The sequence below is a fragment of the Podarcis gaigeae genome (assembly GCF_964106915.1).
Source record: "Podarcis gaigeae genome assembly, chromosome: 1".
In the NCBI taxonomy this organism is placed as follows: Eukaryota; Metazoa; Chordata; class Lepidosauria; order Squamata; family Lacertidae; genus Podarcis; species Podarcis gaigeae.
In genome coordinates, this window is record NC_139678.1 from 7,126,184 (window position 1) to 7,148,971 (window position 22,788).

The 22,788-nt window shown below is 45.1% G+C and overlaps 1 protein-coding gene across 3 annotated transcripts in view; it reads right to left on the minus strand.

Annotated features, from left to right (window-relative positions):
• Positions 1-22,788, minus strand: part of TMEM260 (transmembrane protein 260) — a 412,749-nt gene that overhangs the window by 389,399 nt on the left and 562 nt on the right. For all 3 annotated transcript variants that reach the window (XR_014563091.1, XR_014563092.1, XM_083734110.1), the window contains exons 2-3: positions 14,706-14,737; positions 13,737-13,888 (exon numbers count right to left, since the gene is read on the minus strand). Coding sequence is in view for 1 of the 3 variants with exons in the window: in XM_083734110.1 (XP_083590236.1) it covers positions 13,737-13,888; positions 14,706-14,737 (184 nt within the window). In the remaining 2 variants the exon portion in view is untranslated. The remainder of the gene's footprint in view (positions 1-13,736; positions 13,889-14,705; positions 14,738-22,788) is intronic.

The window sequence follows — 22,788 nt, forward strand, 5'->3', positions numbered from 1 at the left end:
TGGTCAAACTCATGCTGGTACCTTCGAGAACACTGTCCAACCATCTCGTCCTCTGTCGTCCCCTTCTCCTTGTGCCCTCCATCTTTCCCAACATCAGGGTCTTTTCCAGGGAGTCTTCTCTTCTCATGAGGTGGCCAAAGTATTGGAGTCTCAGCTTCATGATCTGTCCTTCCAGTGAGCACTCAGGGCTGATTTCCTTCAGAATGAAGAGGTTTGTTCTTCTTGCAGTCCATGGGACTCTCAAGAGTCTCCTCCAGCACCAGAATTCAAAAGCATCAATTCTTCGGTGATCAGCCTTCTTTATGGTCCAGCTTTCACTTCCATACATCACTACTGGGAAAACCATAGCTTTTACTATACGGACCTTTGTTGGCAAGGTGATGTCTCTGCTTTTTAAGATGCTGTCTAGGTTTGGGCGGGTTACAAAGGAGAATTTCTGGTGCTCAATCAAAGGCTCTATCCTATTTAGAACAGGTCAAGTCTCTCCCTCTTTTCCAATTCTACCAATGAAACCTGGCGAAAGTTTGGCAGGTCCAGTGATTAGAAAACACTTGCTTTGGAGTGACGGTTATGCGGAAAGTTTGAAGACGGCGGAGCTCCTACGATTTCTCTCGCGTGAGAAGTATTACGTGAAAGCAGCCACACAGGGCAAACACACTCCAAAGGGCATTTTCCCCCAGAATGGTGTCATCAGAAGTTGCTCCTAACTCTACGACAGGCGGCTATCTCCTTAATGCAGCCAGGGCTGACGTTACGACCCAATCACGCTTTTTCCCAAAAAAATCTCTATATATACATACTTTTAAAAAATAAATAAAACACCAACCTGCACTTTATTACAGCTTCAACTGGTGTAGTTTAACCAGAGATGCCCGGATGCCAAGTGGTGGAACGAAAAGTTAGGGGTATGGGGTAGGAAGGGGGGAGGCTGGAGGGGGGGGAGGAAGGAAAATAAAAGAGGAAACTCTGCAGGAAACAGATTTAAGCAATTTAAATGTTTTATAAGTTTTTTTTGTAATTGAGGAAACTTTTCATAATCTGACATTTGTTAAAAAAAAAAAAAAGAGCCCACTTATTAGAAATTATGCAGCGGAGAGGGCTGTGGAAATATGAGCTCGCTTCACAATTATGAAGGCAGGCTAGGAAGCCCTCCTCTATTGTGTGAAGTGGCATAAACCCCACAGAGGGGCCTATCAGCTCACTAACAGGCGGGGGGCTGCGCCTTTCAAAGTGAGAGATACAAGCTTCAGGGCAAAAACCTGCCAGCTCCCTTCTGACCCCGCAATCCCCTACTGGTGACAGATCCAAGCTCCATAGCAAATTAGACCTTCTAACATTACAATTGCAGAAGACAGATTCCATTAGCGGTATCTGAAATTGAGTGGAGAGCAGCCGCGTTATCAGACCTGACTCATAAGCGGTGCTATTAATCAGAGCTATGATAGCATTTATATATTTCAAGCTATCTGCCTCGGCTGTGATATTCGGCTACAAAGGGTTGATGGGACTTAGGGACGGGGACAATGGAGCTTTCTTGGAAAAGCAGAGTAAATCAAGAAAGTCTATGACTTCCGCACATTCTGAAGGGATTGCGGTTTACATAAATTTTCTCCCAATTGGAGATTGAGCTCTTCCCCATCTTACACATGGGATTTAGTTGTCACTCAATGGGAACAGCTGTGAAAAGGTGAAGCAGCCCACCGTTCAGAATACTGCCTCCGCTTTTAAAGCAATTAACCCGTGAACAGGAGGATACCTGGCGATATCAAGAGGATTAGGCGAGGCAGCGCTTTATTAACATTTCCTTGAACTAATTCTAACTCTGACTAGCTGTCACGAAAGACTCCCTTTTTTTGGGGGGGGGGAGAAAATTAAGGGTGGGAGGGGGTGTGCTGGCCTGCTTTTTTCTTTCCAACACCCCCCTCCCGGCTCCCAAAAATGAAGCATGGATCCTTGAGTCTAACAAAAAAAAAAAACCCCAGCATCTGCTAAAAATTTTTTTTAAAGCAAATGCAAATGAGGGAAATCGGTTAAGGTCCCTATAAAGTCTAATTCAATGCAACTTTGCTGCAAGTGAGAGAGGGGGAAAAAATATCTCTCCGTGTGTGTGTGAGAGAGAGAGAGAGAGAGAGAGAGAGAGAGAGATCAATTAGCCAAGGGGTCATGGTAGATAGTCTCCTAAAAGGGAAATTAATACAAGAGCTTTCTACAGCCTATTATTCCACACCCCCACTTTGCTAAAACTTAGAAGCTACTTGTTACTTAAGTATTAGCTGCTCCCGAAATTATAAAGAGCCTTGCAAGAACCACAGACAAAGGGGAATAGTCTAATCTGGGAGAAATGTACCCAAATATACCTTAAATCGGAAGATTCCGCACTCCCTTTTCAAAGCGCGGTGTTTTAATTTTCTGCTCGTCACTGAATGGGATGATGGTCAGAGATACAATGTTTGAAGAGAATAAGCTCTGGGCTTAAAGAGTAAAGTCTCCATTTGCTCCAGGCTGGCAAGGGAGACACCCGTGCAGGTGGAAAATCTGATCAATTAATTTGCCTGACAGTAGGCAGGTAAGGATTCTTTCGGGATTGGGGGGGGGGAAGTGATACAGCGGCCTCACCACCAGGCCATAGGAGTCAAAACTACATGGTCAAACAAAGGCAAGCACCCTCAAATTCGGCGAAGAAAGCCGAACAATTCCTCAAACGAGCCACAAGTTTATAAAAGATCGAGAGGCGGGTGGGAAAGGGAATATAAATCCAAACTGGGAGTCAACTCGTCCCGTTTAAACTCAGGTTTCCGAGAGCTGCAAAATGGACGCATTGCAAACTCCCAGCAAAGAGCTAGCCTTTCGCTTTAGCAGACTGTGACTTGAAACCAAATTTACCTTTTGATTTCCACAGTTCTGGCTTAACTTTGGAGAAGCCACCTTCTCCCCCCCCCCTCGCCCCCTCCACGGCATATTTAAGATTCCTTTCACTTCAGGGTAAAGGAGGTTGGGGAAATGTCAGTGCTGTTCTGTGACTTTCGGCTGCGGGTGCAAACAGGCAGGCAAATCGATGTGGTTTGTCAGCTGCCCTGTGGACGCCTTGCTTTTATTTTAGATGAGCCAATATGTCGTGGCTTCCGCTTCAAGAGTTTCCACATGCCAAGAATGAAAGCTAAAAATTAAGGGAAAGGGGGCAAAGCTTCCTCTCGCTATGTATTTCTACCCAGGAAAAAATGTAAACGTCTCCTGCCATAATATAAACAAGAGAGAATTCTGTAGTGCTTTCCCCCTTCACACACACAAGCAAAAAGTTAACGTTTGCTTTTAATTTATGCTCTTGTCCTCTCCTGTTTTTCTCTGAATACACACACAGGCAAAACAAACATGAGGGTGGCCTTATAGCCTAACACCCATTCTTTCAAACATGGATGGAATGAATTATAACTTTCCACTTTGGGAATGCTGGTTAATGTGAATTTATTTCTTTTCGGCAGTCTTGGGAGAACGCAACATTCTCCAGTACAGTTGCAAAACCTTAGGAAGAGGCATTTTGTAAAAGAATTACATCCCAGGTCTGCAGATTTCTGCTTTTTTCCCTTCCTTCCTCCATGTGCAATGCAGCACATTTCACAAGTGCTAAAATGAGTATTGCTAAACACCCTATAACTCCATCCCTGCTTAACGGAAAGAATGCAAGAATTTCATTTAGGAAGAAGAATAAGCAAATATTACGGCTCATCTAAGATTCTATAGAACTTTTGCTTTCAATGATGTCGGAACTCACAGGTAGATAACACTTTTGTTTTTCCACTTCTTCATTATTTGCAATGGGAATCCTGGTATGTGTCAATACTTTACTTATTCTTTTGGAGCTGTGCTATTATTTTGTACTTTTCCCCTTCCACTTTATGTTTTACATTTCTGATTCCTCGCTTACTTTATTTTCGTTGTTTGCACTTCCTGACAAATAAATAAAAATATTTTTTAATAAATAAATAAATAAATAAATAAAATAAGCAAGAAAACGAATGCATATGGATAATATTGAGCAACCTTTGCAACGTTTGTTTTGAAAGGGCTGAAACATTAGCATACAAAACATAAAAAGTTGCCCCCTCCTCAAAAGGAAAAGGGGGTGGGGAACCAGCACACCCACACAAACCAATTCTGTCAAAAGGATATCTTAAAAAATTAAACTGGCATTTAAAAAAAACACCAAAAAGTTAAAAGATGGAAAATTCAGGAGCTGAGTCGTTTTAAACCTAATCAGTAGCAGCTGTTAAAAACAGAGGTTTTCGTATCAAATCTGCTCACGCAGAAATTGAAGTGATAAAAATTAAGGGGATGACTAAAAGAGATTTTTCTGGGAGGGAATTCCTATTTCAGGCAAGAAGTATAGATGGAAACTGGAAGACGGTTGTTTTTTTCGTTCACATAAAAAGGGGGGGGGGGGAGTCCTAAATACCTGGCAGAATTCAAACCATGATTAGAAGAACAAAGTGTCAGAATACAGTTAACACTAATCCCACATGTAGAACAATGTCCTCTTAAGTGGGAATGAATGAAACTATTGCACGAATCAAAAAGCCTCCTTCAATTAAGCATTAAAATGAAACTATCTTGACCCGAAAACGAAGAGGAAAACTTGGGGAAGATGCCTCAAAACACAACGCTGGACAAAGGACCAGAATCTGTTAAAAGAACTGATTTACATAGCATATATAGAGAGGAAATTGTGGAAAGTGATGCGGGGGGGGGGGGGAGATGGTTGGTTGGTTGGTTATAAAACAAGCGAACCAAATTAAAACAACACACAAAAAACAAACAAACAAAAATGCCAGCGAGAAGCCAAGCGACGATTCTTTACTGTACTCAACTGTCAGCGCTGCAAACAGCCTCCGTGCGCTTATAGGCGCACGGGAGGAAAAAGGTTTCCAGAAGGTTAAGTTCAGGTCAGGCAACAAATGAAATTGTTAACAACCCCAACTGACACTGTATAATGTCTTCTTCTGCCAAATCAATAGGCCGCTCTCGGCTCCAGATTACCATAGAGATGGTCTGCTCCTTTCTGAAGGGTGCCTATTGTCTGAGGGGGAAAACAGATTTGCCACTTGAACTGCCATTGTTCCCTGGAGGATCTGCACTTCATTAATTATTTGCTGCCTTAGAAAGCAAAAAGAAAAGCGACAGACTTTTCGTATATTTGCAAGCACCTATTGGGTTACAGAAGGTATTTGAGATACGTATTTTTCTTGCTTCTGAGCCCCACCACCCAAAAGAAATCCTTTTTTAAAGGTCACTCTACCCTATGCAAATATAGGGGGTTGATATCGCATTTGGAAACTCCTCGTGGGGCATCTAGAACTCAGTGGCACCCACTACCCTGAAATGATATACCTTGGAATTCTGCAACCTGGTGCACGGCCAGATGTTTGGGACTGATGGGAGTTGCATTCCAAAACATCTGCAAGGTACCAGGTCAGGAAAAGCTGCTGTAACTATTTCCTGAATCTCTTTGGGTAGAGGAGCAAAACGCAAACTCTTTAGGCACTTAAAATAAATTTAAAAAGCAAGACTGTCCCAAAGGGACTTCAAGCATTCCTGTGGCTGCTCTACAGAGTGTCATTTAGACTTAATTTCACTTAAAAAAAAATAAAAGAGAGAGTTTATCACGGGGTGAGCGAATGCATGTAAACGACAGCTGAGGTACGTGTGGTCTGCAACCCACAGTGACAGCGCAACATCACAGCGTACAACATCCTGCAAACATTGCTGGAGTGGAACACTTCTGTGGCTTATTGTCAGAGCTGGCTGTACAAATGTTCCGTGCTGGAGGTTGCGATCTGTGTTTGCTTTTGGTGTGCAAGGCCCATAACGTGGCAGGAAAGCGCTGTCCTCAAACTGCGAAACTCCTGAGAAGGCCTACTAGCTGCAGCGAGCTGGGACAGAGTGGGTGATGTATAAGAAGTTGCGACTGCACCCCTCCACTGCTGTTCCATTGGTGTGTTCTGCAACGTTATCGCTGATGCAATAAAAATGCATCACCGGTGGGTTTTATAGTGGACAGTCCAAGCACCCTTCTGAGTGAATAGTTGTTCTGTAATGCTTCCCAAGGGACGCGGGTGGCGCTGTGGGTTAAACCACAGAGCCTAGGGCTTGCCAATCAGAAGGTCGGAGGTTCGAATCCCCACGACGGGGTGAGCTCCCATTGCTCGGTCCCTGCTCCTGCCAACCTAGCAGTTCAAAAGCAAGTCAAAGTGCAAGTAGATAAATAGGTACCACTCCGGCAGGAAGGTAAAAAAAAAATTAAAAACCTGGAACATTCGTGGTTCATTCTGCAGGAAACTACAGGACACACACAGATTGGAAACGAAACACTTGGATTTATTGGGTATATGAATAATTATTGTAAAAATGTGAGGACACTAGCAGGACTGATATTAACTCTGCGACGAAAAATCGTAAATTCTAAAACCTTTTGACCAAAGAGACAGAGTTGACTATAAGGATATAAAGGTCAGAGGTGGAGGATATAAAGTGTGATACAAAGCCTTGAAAATAAAATAAAAAAACCCGTTGAAGGGATGGAGGGAAGTCACGAGCTCAGTAGAGCAAAGAATTTATTTGCTTTGTTATTGGTATGTTGAAATATTGTGTTAAAAAGATATTAATAAAAATTGTATTTTTAAAAAAGGAAACGAAACAGTTTGTCTGCCCCAAAACATTTTAACGAAACAGTGATTGCCCCAAATACCATCATAAGCAGAAATCATCATGAATGCACACTAAAAAGGACAGTTAAAAGAGCCTTATTGACATGTTCCTGTAAGACTGGGTTTGTGGATGTGGTGTGTAAAACAAAAAAACGGTCTTCAAGATGTTTGAATGACACATTTGGCCACTGTTTTCCAGTAAATACATCCCCTAATATTATACAGAGTTTCAAATGCCTGGCGTCTGAGGTATGAATTGTTAATGCCCTAAAAAAGATGTGTGGTTTTTTTAAAAAAAAACCTCCCAAAATTAGCTTGCCATTGCGATTTTATTTTCAATTTACCTGTTTATTATTTTTCTCTTTCTGTTGTAGGACAACAACAACCACAAAAAACCCTCACGCAAATGTAATTCCTTCGTAAGGCTCCATCCTGTGATGTTTAGAATAAACAGAGGATGAGGACGTATCCTTACAAAGAGAGGCATTACTAGGAATGCATTAGAGATTAATATAAAATAAAATGTATAGACGAGGGGATTTCTGCCCCCTCGCCCCCCTGCGCCACCACTAATGGAACTTGGGAGTATTATTATTTATTCTTCTCCAACATTAGGCTCAACGCTGCTCCCAGCCGATATGACAAAAGCACTCTTTGCCTTGAGAATGCGCGCTTTATATATTTCCCTCCGAAAAGCTTTGGGGCCCTTTCCCCATATTATTGCTATTAACCCTACTCCTTTAACGACGCTGAAAATTAGTTAAGGATGAATTATCTGATAGGGGAAGCCCCTATTCATGAAATATTAGAGAGGTGTACTTAAGCAAATAAGGCTCTGCCGGAAGGCACACAGTATGTAAAACATTTATCACAGCCTAGGAGCAGCCAGCGAGTGAGCGAGAGCGTCGAGTCCACCAGGCACTTTTCCCTGAACAGCCTTGCATCTCTTTCAAGGAAGCCTGGCAGGAGTGCTTGGTGGAGCAGGTCTGGGTTTCAAGCAATGTTAATTCTTATTTGGTAGAAAAGAAAATGTGTAATGAGGTTCTTCAAAAGAGGCTGGCTGCTCCCCTCTCTGCTTGCGGGAGACTGTTCGCGCACAAGCCCTGCAAAGTTCCCTTTCCCTTGAAATTTCACTCGTAAGGAATTAAAGGGTGGCTGATCTAAGGTGGCCGGTCTGCCTCCGAAACAAGTCGTCTGCAGAAAGCGGCGTTTGGCATTTCCCTAGGAAAGCCCCAGAGCCTTAAAAACGAGCATGGCTACACTGCTGGCATTTGGATGTGGGCGGCTTGGGTTCAGCGCATCAGCCAGCCATGAAATTTTTCACTGAATATCCCGGGGGCAACTTGGTATCGGTTGGCCTCAGTTCCACGCCCATTAAACGGGATTATTAAGGGTGGGTGGTTTCCGCCCCTGAAAAATGAATGGAATAAGGATTGTCGAAGCACTCCTGAGCTTTGAAAGCAATATAGGAATGGTTAATAATGAATAACTGGGGTTTGAAATAAGAGGAGCCACCTTTGACAAAGCCTGCCCACGGGCAGTTGGGTAAGGCCAACGCATTGCCATCAAAATAAACAATTTGCTAGCATGATAGGGTTGGGGAGAAGGGAGAGAATGTTATGCTTTATTTGAAGTATCTTTGAAACAGCCCCTGTACAGAAATACTCATAAACCTTCAGTTTCAGTTGGAAAAATGATTGGTTTACCTGCACACCCATACCAGTCCAAGAACCCTCTCTTGGCAGAGTGCTATCGGTTATAGCCAAAACAAAAACTGCATTTTGATGTGGGTGAGACAACCTTTGCCGATTTGGCACAGTCCCATGACAGGGTTTCTTAACAATTGCCTTGACACTGGTCTTGTTCCCATGTAACACTAACCCATGGTTTGTTTAAGAAATCACGCCCCACAGATGAGCAAACAAACGAACGCCGGTTTCTCCAAAAATCTGGTTTGTTTCCCAGCTGCTCTTGCATTGGTGAGGGATGAGGTGGAAAAATGAGCAGTGGTTAAGGAAAGTTCTTGGGTTCCACACAGCAGCCAAGCCACAGTTAGAACAAACCAAAGTTCATTGGCACCAAAAAAATCACTGTGCCAACAAGCAACCATGGTTTCAGGCCGTGGTTTGTTGGCAGGAAACATACTATTGTTAAGTGGCTAGGCAGGACTAATACAAAATGCTAGGCATGTGCAAACCAAGCTGCTCTCCTCTGCAAAGTCATACAAAAATAGATCACCAAAGCAACTACTCCAGAGTAAGGAGTGTGAACAAGCAAACAAATAAATCTCAGAAATAAATGTGATTTCTTTCTGTGATTTATTTGTTTGCTTGTCCACAGTCCTTACTCTAGAGTAGTTGCTTTGGTGATCTAGTTTGGTATGACTTTGCAGTGTGCCAGTATATCACTGGCCTGTATATTGTTTGTTGAAATGCTCTCCTTTGCAGCATTTATCTCCCTTATACTGTTCTCCCCAAGTCATTAAATAAGCCCTATTTCTCTGACCCTTGTCAAACAGAACAATCCTTCCGCAAGAAGCCACAGAGGTGTGGATGCTGCTTCTCCTATGATACAATCCTGTGTCTACTTTATGCATGTGACCGCCCAGGTGGGTGAGGCCTATCATTTGGGTTTTCCCCACCCAGCTGATGCCCAACTGAGAGAGGGTGATAGGAAAGACTGATACGACTGGCCTTGGGCTCTAACACTGTGGCCAGCGTGGTTGCATATTGCAGCTACAAATCGGGAAGTCACCAGTTCGAATCCTCTCATTAACTCAACAGGTGGCCTTAAACAAGCATGCCCTTAGATAGAAAAATAGACAAGATACCCCTCAGTCCTTCCACCTGTAGAATGGGCGATGTTGACTTATCTTACAGGGTTGCTGGAAGACTTATAAGTAGATAGTGCGCTCAAAGCGCTTTGAGCACTTGAAAAAATGGTATTAATTGTAATAACAAGATGATAATAAGATTAGAAAGGGAAACCGAGTAAGGCGGGAGATACAGTGGTACCTTGGGATGCGAATGGGATCCATTCCGGAGCCCCGTTCGCATCCCGAACAGAACGCAAGATGCGACAACGCGTCTGCGTGTGCGCGGGTCGTGTTTCGCCGCTTCCGCACATGACATCATTTTGACCTTCTGCGCATGTGCGAGCGGCGAAACCTTGAAGTAACGCGCTCCGTTACTTCCGGGTCGCCGCGGAGCACAACCCGAAAGTGCTCAACCTGAAGCATATTTATCCTGAGGTATGACTGTATAAGCATCCTGAATAGGAATACCACCACGCTGCAACATTTTGCTGCAGCGCCAATTTGATATCAGCCTCACCAGCGGACGTAACAGGGGTCACTCGCAGTCTTACGCCGGTCATTTGAGAAAGACCCACATGGCTGCCCTCTGTAAATATATCACAATTGCCTGGGATCACTGTAGGGAGGGAGAAGGGGGCAGTCTCCCACCCTGCTGGAAGCGAGGGTGAAGAGGGCCTCAGGTAGCCGGCACCAATTCAGGTGTCCACCAGATTCTGGAATCCTCTCCAGCAGAACATAGCTGGCATCACCAGTGACAGCTTTTAGATGCCAGGCAAAAAAACTTCCATCCGCCCAGGCCTTCTATGGTTAAGCTAGCCCAGGGGTCAGCAACGTTTTTCAGCTGTTGGCCGGTCCATCCCTCAGACCATGTGGGGGGCAGGACTATTTTGGGGGGGGGGAATGAACGAATTCCTATGCCCCACAAATAACCCAGAGATGCATTTTAAATAAAAGGACACATTCTACTCATGGAAAAACACGCTGATTCCCGGACTGTCCGCAGGCCGGATTTAGAAGGCGATTGGGCCGCATCCGGCCCACGGCCTTAGGTTGCCTACCCCTGAGCAAGCCTCTACAGCTGTGGTCATCTTTGAGCAGAGCCAGGTAAGGCTTGCCCTTACTGTGTTTAGGCTGAGAATTTGGAGAATTGTGCGTTGTACGTCGTTGGTTACACTTCTGGCTTCTCGGCGATTTTATCAGTTTGTATGTTATCTTCTTGAGTCACCCTGAGACTGAAACAATTAATATAAACTCCTGTGAGCCCCTGAGAGCACAGCCAGCGCAGTCCGAACTCTCTGGAGGCCACTGGGCTGGCCAAAGCCGGCCCAAAAAGAAATGGTCCAAAATACCATTTCTCACCTGTGAGTTAGGATACAGAAAGATGGGGGGGGGGGGGAGCTAATGTAGTACCATTATTTAAATGTATTTTTGAATTACTGTAGCAGCTGCCACCCTGGGCTCCTTTGGAAGGAAGGACAGGGGTATAAATTTAATGAATAACCAAGGCAGGCCACCCCAAAATGCTTTCTCTTCTGCAAATGGTTAGAAGCAGAGAATCCTGCAATGCAAAAAAGGGGGGGGGGGGAAAGATTGTTCATATTTTATTGCAAGTCGGTATAACCTGAAAATTTCCCAACACACACACACACACACTTCCAACTGATGATCTCCCATTTCCACTGTGGCCCCTGCCAATCCAAGCTTCATCTCAATATTATTTGGTCAGTACAGTATTCCAAGTCACTGTACTGTACACACAGGTGGAATAACACAAATAAAGCCATCAGCAGGCAGCTGCCTCCCCTTCGTAACGCCAGCAATTAAAAGTTTGCCAGTACAGTTGATGCATGTATTGTTAACTTATTAAAAAAAAGACATCTGTGTCTTTTTGTAATGACAAACATTGTTACTTCTGGTTAGATAAACCTGATCAGCATCAACGAGACTGAACAATGTTGCCACTCTTTTGAAATAAATTAGTTGGGTTTTTTCCGGCAAGGGGGGGGGGATGTTGCCTGTGCGTGTGTTTTTAACTTTTGTGAAGACTCCAAGGCCCGATACAAAATTTAAATTATATAAACTGTAGCCAGATGAATCAATTAGCAGTTTGCAGCAAGCGCTGGGGTGGATACTGAACATTCGGCAGCCGTGACGATTCAGCTGAATGTTGTTTTTGACTTTAATGTAGAGTTGTACTGCTAAACCAAAGGAGGGAAGGGCTTTTAGTATATAGCAGATATTTCCTTGTGTGCACCGTTTGTTTAAAGCAAAACAGTTCACAGAATGTATCCCAATTAATTTAGATTGATTGCAGATATTATTATTGTTTTAGAAGGCAATTTATGAATGACGTTTTCCCATTAAGGATATGACTACGAACTACAATAAGGTTAAGAGAAAGGGAGAAAGAGGAAGTGGGTATAGAAGAGAGGGAGGCAGAAACAACCAGGGAAATTGAGAGGGGAAAGGAAGGGGATACAAGATTAATAACTAGATCAGCTGCTTACTTCTAAAATCAGGGAGAAAAGGCCGTAGCTCAGAGGCAAAACATCTGCTTTGCATTCAGAAGGTCCCAGGTTCATCCCCGGGCTTCTACAGGTAGGACTGTCAGAGACTCCCTGCCTGAAATGCTGGAGAGCTGCTGCCAGCCAGTGTTGACAATACTAAGCTAGATGGATTCAGCAGAAGGCAGCAGCCTATGTTCCTAAGATCATGCCGTAACGTCCCCAGAAATGCAGTCTGGGGTACGCTCTTGCAGGAATGTTTGAAAATGAAATGCTTTATGCTTGGGGACTTGCGGGGCCAGCACATGCACATGCCTCTGCTAAATGCACATCCAGGGCACATGCTGAGCTCTTGCCGGCCCCCAAAGACTCCCCTCCTTCATAGGTAGGCAGTGCCAGCTCTGCTTAGGCAAATGGAACACGCCACGGAGAAGCAGTCCGAGTGCAGGGACTCCAAATTCAGGCAATGGGGCCTCTGCCCATTTCCCCACAGGTGAGAGCGGCAACCAGGATGAGTTCAAAAGCTGTACAATCTGCATGGCACACTTTGCCCTGCTGATACATGGGATGGGCGATATCCAGTTTCCAACATCGCGATATATCACCAGCTAAACACCGCGATATATCACAGTGTCTGAAATAAGGATGGAGCTACGCAGAGGCATCGGCTGGCATCACGGTTTTTCCTACATTGTGATTTCTGCGTGGCAGACACACCCACACACCACAGTTCACAATATACAGCCAGGTCAAAAATGAATGCCCATCATGATTCGCGATATCTTGCCGGGTCCAGAACGATGAAACCTCTATCACGATATGGACTTCAAAAACCGGTTTAGGAACGATATATCAATGCAGAGCTTCCCAAACCTTGCATGCTGGTGACACACTTTTTAGACACGTGCCCTTTGGTGGCACAGCAACTCAGTCTTGCTAGCAAACCACCGGGCCGCTAGCTCCCTTTCCAGCCCTGGGGGAGCGCAGGGAGCGTTTGCACGACACAGCTACACACTGCAGCCGACACACAGTCGTGTCGCGACGCATCGTTTGGAAAGCTCTGTGTCAACAGATTGCCCAGCCCTACTGATACGGTGGATTTCCATTTCCCAAAGTGTCCGGTTTGTTCCGTAACCCCAAGCGGGCAGCTTCCACGAGGGAGCATCCGCCAGCTTCCGCTTCTGGAATGGAGCCGAGAGCCGAGATGCATCAGGGCAGAGAGATATTAGTTCTCTGGTGCTCTGTAGTTTTTTCCACAATCAACTGAGCTTGGGATCCAAAGGCCAGCTTAGACTCATGCAAGGGACCTGCGCTAGCCCTGCACAATTTTCAACGTCCCCTGTCCCCGCCGCTTTCCCAAAACTGAATCCCCAAAACACCCATGTTACAAACTGTTCTTGAAACTCCTTCGGTGTTTCAGAAGCCGTTAGCCGCTCCAGGAAAGCAAGTGAGGCGAGGTGGGGGGGGGGTGAGGGGTCCTCCCTTGGACTCACACAGAGCTAGCATCATGTCCTGTCAAGGCCTGCCTTCGCCCGGAAAATTATGCATTTTGTTCGGTTCTGCATGCACAGACTGTCACGGACAGCAGCCACTGCCGTCGCCGCTGCTGCTGCTTTTGTGTCGGGGAGAAGCTCATCTCCACAATTAAAAGATCCTACCCAGTAACTGCAGATCCCGGAAAAGCAGGGGGGAAATATATACCAGCAGCTTCTACTTTACCTGGCCACGGTGTAAAAGAAAAACGGCGCTGCGGCGGCTCCGAGCACAGCGCAGAGCAGGTTCACGCGGAAAGCGACCGAGCCGAAAGGGAGCATCTCAATTGCCAGTTTAGCCAAAAGAGTGAAAAGAGGATAGCCTGGGGGGTGAGCAACCTAGGAGGGAAAAGCAAACAGAGAAGGCTTTGCAGTGAAGATGTCACACAAGGGCTGTCTGATGGAGAAATAAGTGCTTTATCTGCCTCATAATAAACACGCAAGTCAGAGCACAGTCCCTTTTTTAAAAAAGCAGATTTTTCTCCCCCACCCCTTCTCATCTCATCTTGTCTCTCTAAAGTGCCGATTCTAAACTTTGCAGAAATATTTGCCTTAGTGGATTTGCTACACTCATCAAGGAGATGAATGTACCACTTAAGAGATGCGGTGGGACTCGTCGCCATTGTCCTTTAAATGGCTTGAAGTTTGGGTTCATAATATATTAGGGTCATTCAAAAGGCTGGGATTCCAAATATATATACATGCACATATACGATTCGACCAAAATAGAGAGAAAGAACAGATTCTGAACTATTTTATTGGTTAGCAAGCTGAAAGACCACACTGCTATCGGATTACCACCGCGATGACAGTCCTAAGGTCTCGCCTAAAGGGGATCACACGCCGTAATAAAAGTTTATTAAATAACAAAACTTATTAAAATTGTTAACCCGATTTATTTTATTCTCCCCAGCTTATACAAAATTTGGGTTGATAATAAGCCAACTACTGTATATACAGTAAAGCCTTTGCTTTATAATTTAGTTTAATTGGATTTAAAACTTGGGAGTAAATTGTCGCGTGCTGTACTTATAAGTTAGCAAAAACTGTGGTTTGAAAATAAATTAATCTACTTTAACTCCATGCTTAATTAAACTTCCTTAATTCCTAAAACTGTTAATGAGAGCATTGATTAAACAATAAAACTAATACTTACTCCAAGCTCATAGGCGGCTGTGATCAGCTCCCCTGTGAAAAAATAATGTAAAACCAATAATTACTATTAGGGAACGACACTCCTCCCAAGTTTTGAAAATCCAAACCCTTGCGTTGGGGGTTTTGCATTAATTTGACTGGATAAAAGTGTAAATCTGTAGAGATTTAACAGCATGAAATTTTTCCAAGAATATTTTCTTCCCCCACTGATGTCGTTGCACAAAATATATTTTGTTGTGTGTTTTTTTTTCTTGGCACTTCTATCAGCAGATAAATGAAGGTGCATTGTAATAATAATAATAATAATAATAATAATAATAATAATAATAATAGAACTATTTGGGTGACGCAAACAGTATTGCAGAAAGGGATGCGAAATAACCATGCAAACTTCCATTTCCACAGCAGCTCGGCTCAATACCGATTTACCAGTATCGTTCCTTGTCTCCCAAAATATCTGCAGCTTCGCATTTTGAAGAAGGGGGACCGCCCTAACATGGCCATATACCTGTGGCAGTGTATTCCCAAGGGACTTGTGAATTCTCTGCTGCGTTGCCATTATATTTGGCCTCAGTTTATTGTGTACGAAAAGCCCTGTTCCGAATTATTTTTCCACCTTTTTTGCAATTTCTTTTTAAAAAATGAAAGAGAAGAGTGGTGTCAAGAATGTTCGTTCGGCCGGTTGCATCTTCAAAGCACTGTACATGGGAACAGATGCACTGTAAGATATGTCAGATGGCATTAGCCAAATCTGTTTCACATTACTGTAAGAAGGATAGTACTTTTGGGCAGGCCTGAATTAAACACGAGAGTCCAAAGCAAGGCATTCCCATCGGCCCAGCACCAATAAATATTTGGAGGTGCACCTGACATATTATTTAGGTGCTTTTCATCATATGCCTGAAGACACACCTGTACCATGGCTTCTGAAACATGAAATACGTTTTAGGACCAACCCTGGGCTCTCTCGACTGTCATTTGTTATAAACCAATCTTAACTTTAAAAAAAAAAAAAAACACGTTGCAAACTGCCCTGGGACCTTACTGGGAAGAGCAGCAAGAAATCAGATTATCTACTTATCGAGCAATCCTAGCACTGATGGCATTTTTGCTTCGTGCTACGTTGAATGAAACCCCTGGAGTCCAACAGTATCTGGAGGGAATCAAGCCAGCTATTTCAAGGTTGCCACGGCCAGTATCTACCAGCCATCAAATGCCTGGGTAAGCAAGGATGCCTTTATAAATTTCCGCTGGGAGCCAATAATGAGGGAGACAGATGCAGCTCACTGGGGAGGGCTGGGAACAAACATGGAGCCACCACCGAGAAGGCCCTGTCATGCGTCAATGCCAACTGGGCAGTAGCACCACTGGGTCTCCCCTGGCCAACTGTAGGGCCCAAGATGGTTGTTACTGGGAAAGTTGCTATTTTAGGTACTTGAGCCTCGCACTATCTAGGGCTTTTTCCTCTAGCACTGACACCTTGGGCTCAGTAGCTCACTGGCAGCCAGTGCAGAGCTGCAGCGTCTGGACCAGCTTCAAGGGCAGCCCCATAAAGAGCACACTGCAGTAGTCTAAGTGGGAGGTCACTGCAGCATGGGCAACTGAGGTCATCCACAGCTGGCAAACCGGCCTAAGCTGAGCATAAATACTCCTGGCCAGAGACACCAAATAATAATAATAATAAATAAATAAATAAATATATTATTATTATTATTATTATTATTATTATTATTATTATTATTAATATCCCACCCATCTGGCTGGGTTTCCCCAGTCACTCTGGGCAGCTTCCAACAAAATACTAAAATACATCAAACATTACAAGCTTCCTAAAAGAGGGCTACCTTCAGATATCTTCTAAAAGTCAGATAGTTGTTTACGGTATTTGCTTGACATCTAGTGAGAGGGAGTTCCACAGGGCGGCCGCCACTACCGAGAAGGCCCTCTGCCTGTTTCCCTGGAACTTCCCTTCTCACAGCGAGGGAACCGCCAGAAGGCCCTCGGAGCTGGACCTCAGTGTCCGGGAAGAAAGATGTGGGTGGAGACGCTCCTTCAGGTATATTGGGCTGAGGCCGTTTAGGGCTTTAAAGGTCAGCACCAACACTTTGAATTGTGCTCGGAAACGTACTGGGAGTCAATGTAGGTCTTTCAGGACCTGTGTTATGTGGTCTTGGTGGCTGCTCCCAGTCACCAGTCTAGCTGCCGCATTCTGGATTAGTTGCAGTTTCCGAGTCACCTTCAAAGGTAGCCCCACGTAGAGCACATTGCAGTAGTCCAAGTGGGAGATAACCAGAGCATGCACCACTCTGGCGAGACATGAGAGTGTATGGTGCACAATACTCCCGGATCTGTGCAGCCCCTCCCAGAACACACCTAATACTTTATTTCCAGGAATCAGACACCCACAGCTCCCCACTGCTTCCAGGGACTGGTCTAACGCCTTCACAGTCTCTCCTGATTCAGAGGGAATGGAGAGATAACAGCTGCTTGTCCACAGCATACAGATGACATCATGCTCCAAATCCCCAAATAACAGCTCCCAAGGGGTTCCTATAGATGTTGAATAGCATAGGGGGCAGAATGGACTAATTTTCAGGACCCCACAACTCAAACGCCATGGGGCCAAGCAACAATCTCTCCTAGGACTACTTTCTTGATCCTACTGGCTTCCCAGTATATACCAGGCAAGACCACCTGAAAGACTTTTGGCTGTCATACGTTTCTACACTTGGGGGACAATTTGCTTAAAATACTGCTCCATCTTGGTTGTACTGTACGTCCAAATCACAAAACGTTGCTACTGTAGAGTGCAACTGCATTTTCAGGGTGAGACCGAACTGAGAAAAACAATTGCAAATTATCTTTTCAGTATTTGCCGAATCCACACTCTGCAACAGCGACGTAATGCTAAACTATCTCAGCAGCCTAAACTGCAATCCTATAAAGGCACCACTGAACCTATAAGCTTGTTATCTGGTTAGGGAGGAGACAGCCAAACCATAAATCCTGGTTAGGATGACACTCTGATCCAAACCTTGGTTTAGCTTAGCACGACATGGCAGTGGAAAGGACCAGGGAGGAGCAAAGTTCTGCTAAGGGAGACTGACGTTTGCACAGTCCCAGTAACGACCCTGACAGATGAATGGCTGGCACTTGCAAATATAGCATTAGGCAATCTGAGCAGTTTCAAAATGTCTTTGTTTACTAAGCATGAGCGAAGCAAACATGCTAAACTATTACCACTCTCTGATTAAGCGGAGAATTTTCATGGTGCACACTGAAAAACTTCTGATGTACCGGGGGTGGGGGGCGGGAATCTGATTCAAACTTTTCCAGGAAATCCACACAGCTGCCACTTGGCAATGCCTCAGTGATGTGCAGAATGCACAAAACAGAGAGCAGCTCCTTTTTTCCAATACCCACTTCTCCTATCCCATGGCATGCAAGGTCAGTATTGCTGCAAAGGAGTGGGTATCAGCCAGCTTAGTTGAATCCCAAGGTCAGATTTAAGGTAAAGGGACCCGACCATTAAGTCCAGTCGTGGCCGACTCTGGGGTTGTGGCACTCATCTCGCTTTATTGGCCGAGGGAGCCAGCGTACAGCTTCTGGGTCATGTGGCCAGCATGACTAAGCCACTTCTGGCGAACCAGAGCAGCGCACAGAAACACCGTTTACCTTCCCGCCGGAGCGGTACCTATTTATCTACTTGCACTTTGACGTGCTTTCAAACTGCTAGGTTGGCAGGAGCAGGGACCAAGCAACGGGAGCTCACCCCGTCGCAGGGATTCGAACCACCGACCTTCTGATCGGCAAGCCCTAGGCTCTGTGGTTTAACCCACAGAGCTCCTCCATATAAGAGGATGTCATCCTGTTACATTGAAGTGGGCCTGGTGAGGGATAAGAGGCTGCAGGGGCAAACACCAAGGGCTCAGGCAGACTTCTGATTGTCCCACCCCCAGAAAACCCAATCTTTACCGCTGAATTGGCACAAACGTCAACCAGGTTTTCCACAGATAGACGTTTGCTCCGATTCAGCACTAAAGAATGAGTTTTCCCGGGGAAACAGTGGGGCAAACAGAAAACTGCTCCCATCTGTGCCTACAAAGAATGGACAAGCAGAAGTGAAGAAGAGTCCTGAGAGTGGTAGCAGAAGATCCCTAGGGATCTGGTGATAGAGCTTAGTGACAGAGCACCTGCTCTGCATGCAGTGTTACCATAAAGAAGCAATGCAGCAGAAGCAAGAAGCAGCTAAGTCAGCTGCTGGTTGCTGGAAAGCCAGACAGGATGTTTGTGACTGTTACCATGGCAAGAAAGGGGCAGTCCATTCTCCGTATTGAGCACCGGATGTTAGCTCAGTATGTGTCATATGACCTGTACAGGATGTACATGGGTGGAGTTATGAGATTCTCTCTGTTGTTCAAAGAGTGCAGACATCTTTATCTGTATGGCTGCTAAAGACAGAAATAAAGGCATGTAAATAGACTTCTGTCTGTCTGATTCCCCTCCCTGGGGAAGCAGGGAGAGGGAGAAGCAGTGGTGCGTTTTTCTCACAATCTGGGAAAAATCGCCGATACGGACCTCATCTGTTTTCCTGCCGGGAGTCGCAGGAGGGAGGTCAAAAGGAATTCAGCTGGTGCCTGGATACTGGCACATCCCTCTGACCGAGGCAGAATTCCAACATGCAGAAGGTCACGGGTTCAATCCCCAACATGCCCAGGAAGGGATGGGGAAGACCCCTGTCCTGGAAACCCACTGCCGGTGTCAATGGCAGTCTGTCAATGTAGACTATATTGAGCTAGACCGACTAAGAGTCTAGCTTGCTATGAGGCAGCTGCCTGTGTTTCTCCATGTGGTTTTTACTCCTTAGCCCGAGGCCGGATGGGCATCTTTGGCTCCCAGGGACGGTGCACACTGAACTGTCTTTCAGAACAGATTTCCTTCAGCTGCCAAGCTAGCTTAGCCTAGCTTCATAACTCCCACAGGGAGTCCCCAAGTGTGAGCACCATGGACCCTGACCGACGAAGGCCAAATGGCAAGCTTTGACGTGCTTTCGAACTGCTAGGTTGGCAGGAGCAGGGACCAAGCAACGGGAGCTCACCCCGTCGCGGGGATTCGAACCGCCGACCTTCTGATCGGCAAGTCCTAGGCTCTGTGGTTTAACCCACAGCGCCACCCGCGTTTGAACAGAAGCACAAAATACCTTCACGAGGAACTCCCCCAACAGCCCAATGAGAAGCAGCCATAAAGGCGTAAGAAAGAACCTGCTGAATCAGGCCAGTGGCCCATCTACTCCAGCAGGCTCACAGTGGCTGACCACCAAAAGCAGAATTTGAACACAGGACCCCCTCCCCTCCTGCGGTTTCCAGCAACTGGTATTCCAGAAGCATTGCTGTCTCCAACAGCGAAGGCAGAGCATAGTCTTCATGGCTAGGAGTCGTGGAAAGCTCTCTTCTCTCTGAAGGTCTAATCATCCATGCCATGGGTAGGCAAACTAAGGCCCGGGGGCCGGATCCAGCCCAATCACCTTCTTAATCTGGCCCACGGACGGTCTGGGAATCAGAGTGTTTTTACATGAGTAGAAAGTGTCCTTTTATGTAAAATGCATCTCTGGGAACTCCTACTTGGGGAATTGCCTGGCTTTTCTTCTGGCCCACGTAGGACCAGTCTGGATAGTTAGCCTTGGTGAAGACTTGACGTTTTCACCCCCCTAAAAGTTTTTGAGTTTCTGCTGAAATGAGGCTGCATTTTAATGTTGTATTTTAATCTTGTTTTTCAAGTTGTATTTCAATCAATTGTTTTATATCTGGTGTTAGCTGCCCTGAGCCCGGTCTTGGCTGGGGAAGGCAGGGTATAAATAAAATTTGTTGTTGTTGTTGTTGTTAAATTTGTTGTTGTTGTTGTTGTTGTTATTTGTGGGGCCTGCCTGGTGTTTTTACATGAGTCGAATGTGTGCTTTTATTTAAAATGCATCTCTGGGTTATTTGTGGGGCATAGGAATTTGTTCTTTTTTCCTCAAAATACAGTCCGGCCCCCCACAAGGTCTGAGGGATGGTGGACCAGCCCCCTGCTGAAAAAGTTTGCTGACCCCTGGACTCTAATCATCCAAGCCATCTGAGTTGGTGGCCCCCACTGCCTTCTGAGGAAGGAAGTTCCATAGTTCAACTATGTCCTGCATGAAGGGATTTCTCTCATCTGCCCTTAATCTTTCAACATCCAGCTTCATTGAAAGCCCAGAACTTCTAGTGCCATGAAAGGAGAAAAACTTTTGTCTATCCAATTTCTCCATGCCATGCAAATTTTGCAAACTTCCACCAGGAACTGTGCTACACAGGGAGACTTTCTTGAGGAGTAGCTTTCCTCTGCCCTTTAGAAGCTCGCAGGGCCTTCTCTGTGGTAGCCCCAAAGTTGCGACACTCCCTCCCCACTGACGTGCTTTTGGCACTTTCCTTATAAATTCATCCCGGCTTTTGACACATGAGGTGTATAATTTTAGAACTCACCCTATTTCCATGACTCTAAGCTGTTTTAAAGTGTTTTTAACATGTTTAATTTCTTGCAACTCTGAGAGCAGGTGATGATGATGATGATGATGATGATAATAATAATATAAATTGCTTTAAATGTATGCAGTGGATGTGAGTTTTGAACCCACCAAATGGGCAGTAATAGTGACCTCCTTAAAATGCTTTAAAGTAGGGCTGAGAATTCTTGATTTAATTGTTTTATCTTTTCGTAAAACACTTTGGAGGGGTTTTTTGCTTTTTACAATCAAGCGTTGTATAATTTTTATGAAAGTAAAGAAAAATCCATGTATTTAACTGTTCTTCAAAATGTCTGAATATGCAGCATTCTGCCATCCTATCTTACTGTCCAAGAAGTCAAAGCTTCAACCCATCGCTGTCACTTGCCATAGTCTTGGCCAGCGCAACCTGCCTGCTTTGAACATGCATGCGCTGCGCATGACGGCTGCAAAATCTAGAGATGGGTGTACAATGTGGCCCATGGCCGACTCACCTCGACTTAGTTCAAAGCTTTTCAGAGGAGGAGCTACCATTACACACGTTCAACTGCCAAATGTTGTTGTGTTATTTAGTCTGACTCTTCTAGTTGTGTCTGACTCTTCGTGACCCCATGGACCAGAGCACACCAGGCACTCCTGTCTTCCACTGCCTCCCGCAGTTTGGTCAGAATCATGCTGGTAGCTTCGAGAACACTCTCCCACCATCTCATCCTCTGTCGTCCCCTTCTCCTTGTGCCCTCCATCTTTCCCACCACCAGGGTCTTTTCCAGGGAGTCTTCTCTTCTCATGAGGTGGCCAAAGTCTTGGAGCCTCAGCTTCAGGATCTGTCCTTCCAGTGAGCACTCAGGACTGATTTCCTTAAGAATGGAGAGGTTTGATCTTCTTGCAGTTCATGGGACTCTCAAGAGTCTCCTCCAGCACCAGAATTCAAAAGCATCAAGAAGAAGAAGGCGATTGGCCTTCTTTATGGTCCAGCTCTCACTGCCAACTGCCAACTGCCAACTATTGAAGTGCAAAGAAACAATGGGGGGACCTCTCTGGGCATCTGTATTTGGGGGGGGGGGTCGTTCCATTTGAAGTCCTCACAACAACAACCCTCTGAGGTAGGCTAGGCTGAGAAGAAGAGAGAGGGTGGGTTTTTGAACTGGCAGGGTCAACTCCAATCCATATCCAATGCTTGAGCAACAGCGCCATCGTTGCTCTTTTGAACCTCGGAATCATAGAATTGTAGAATTGGAAGGGACCGTTGTAAGAAATAACCCAAAAGTTTCTTCTTAAAATAATAATAATAACCATGCAATTATATATAGAAAGAGAGAGCATCCACCATTGCCCAGCAAAAGCAAAGCTCCACTTAGCGATGCCAGGTGTATGAGTTTTTATTCTATTCCACTGCGGTTTTAACTTTCTATGTTTTAATTGAATTGAATTTGTTGGTTTTTTGTGATTCTTTTATTGCTTTATATTTTTGGAAAACCGCTCTGAGGTGCGTATTCCCCCCCCCCCACCTACAATTTTCACGTTTTTATTGCATAAAATTTATACGCTGCTCTTTTTTTATTAA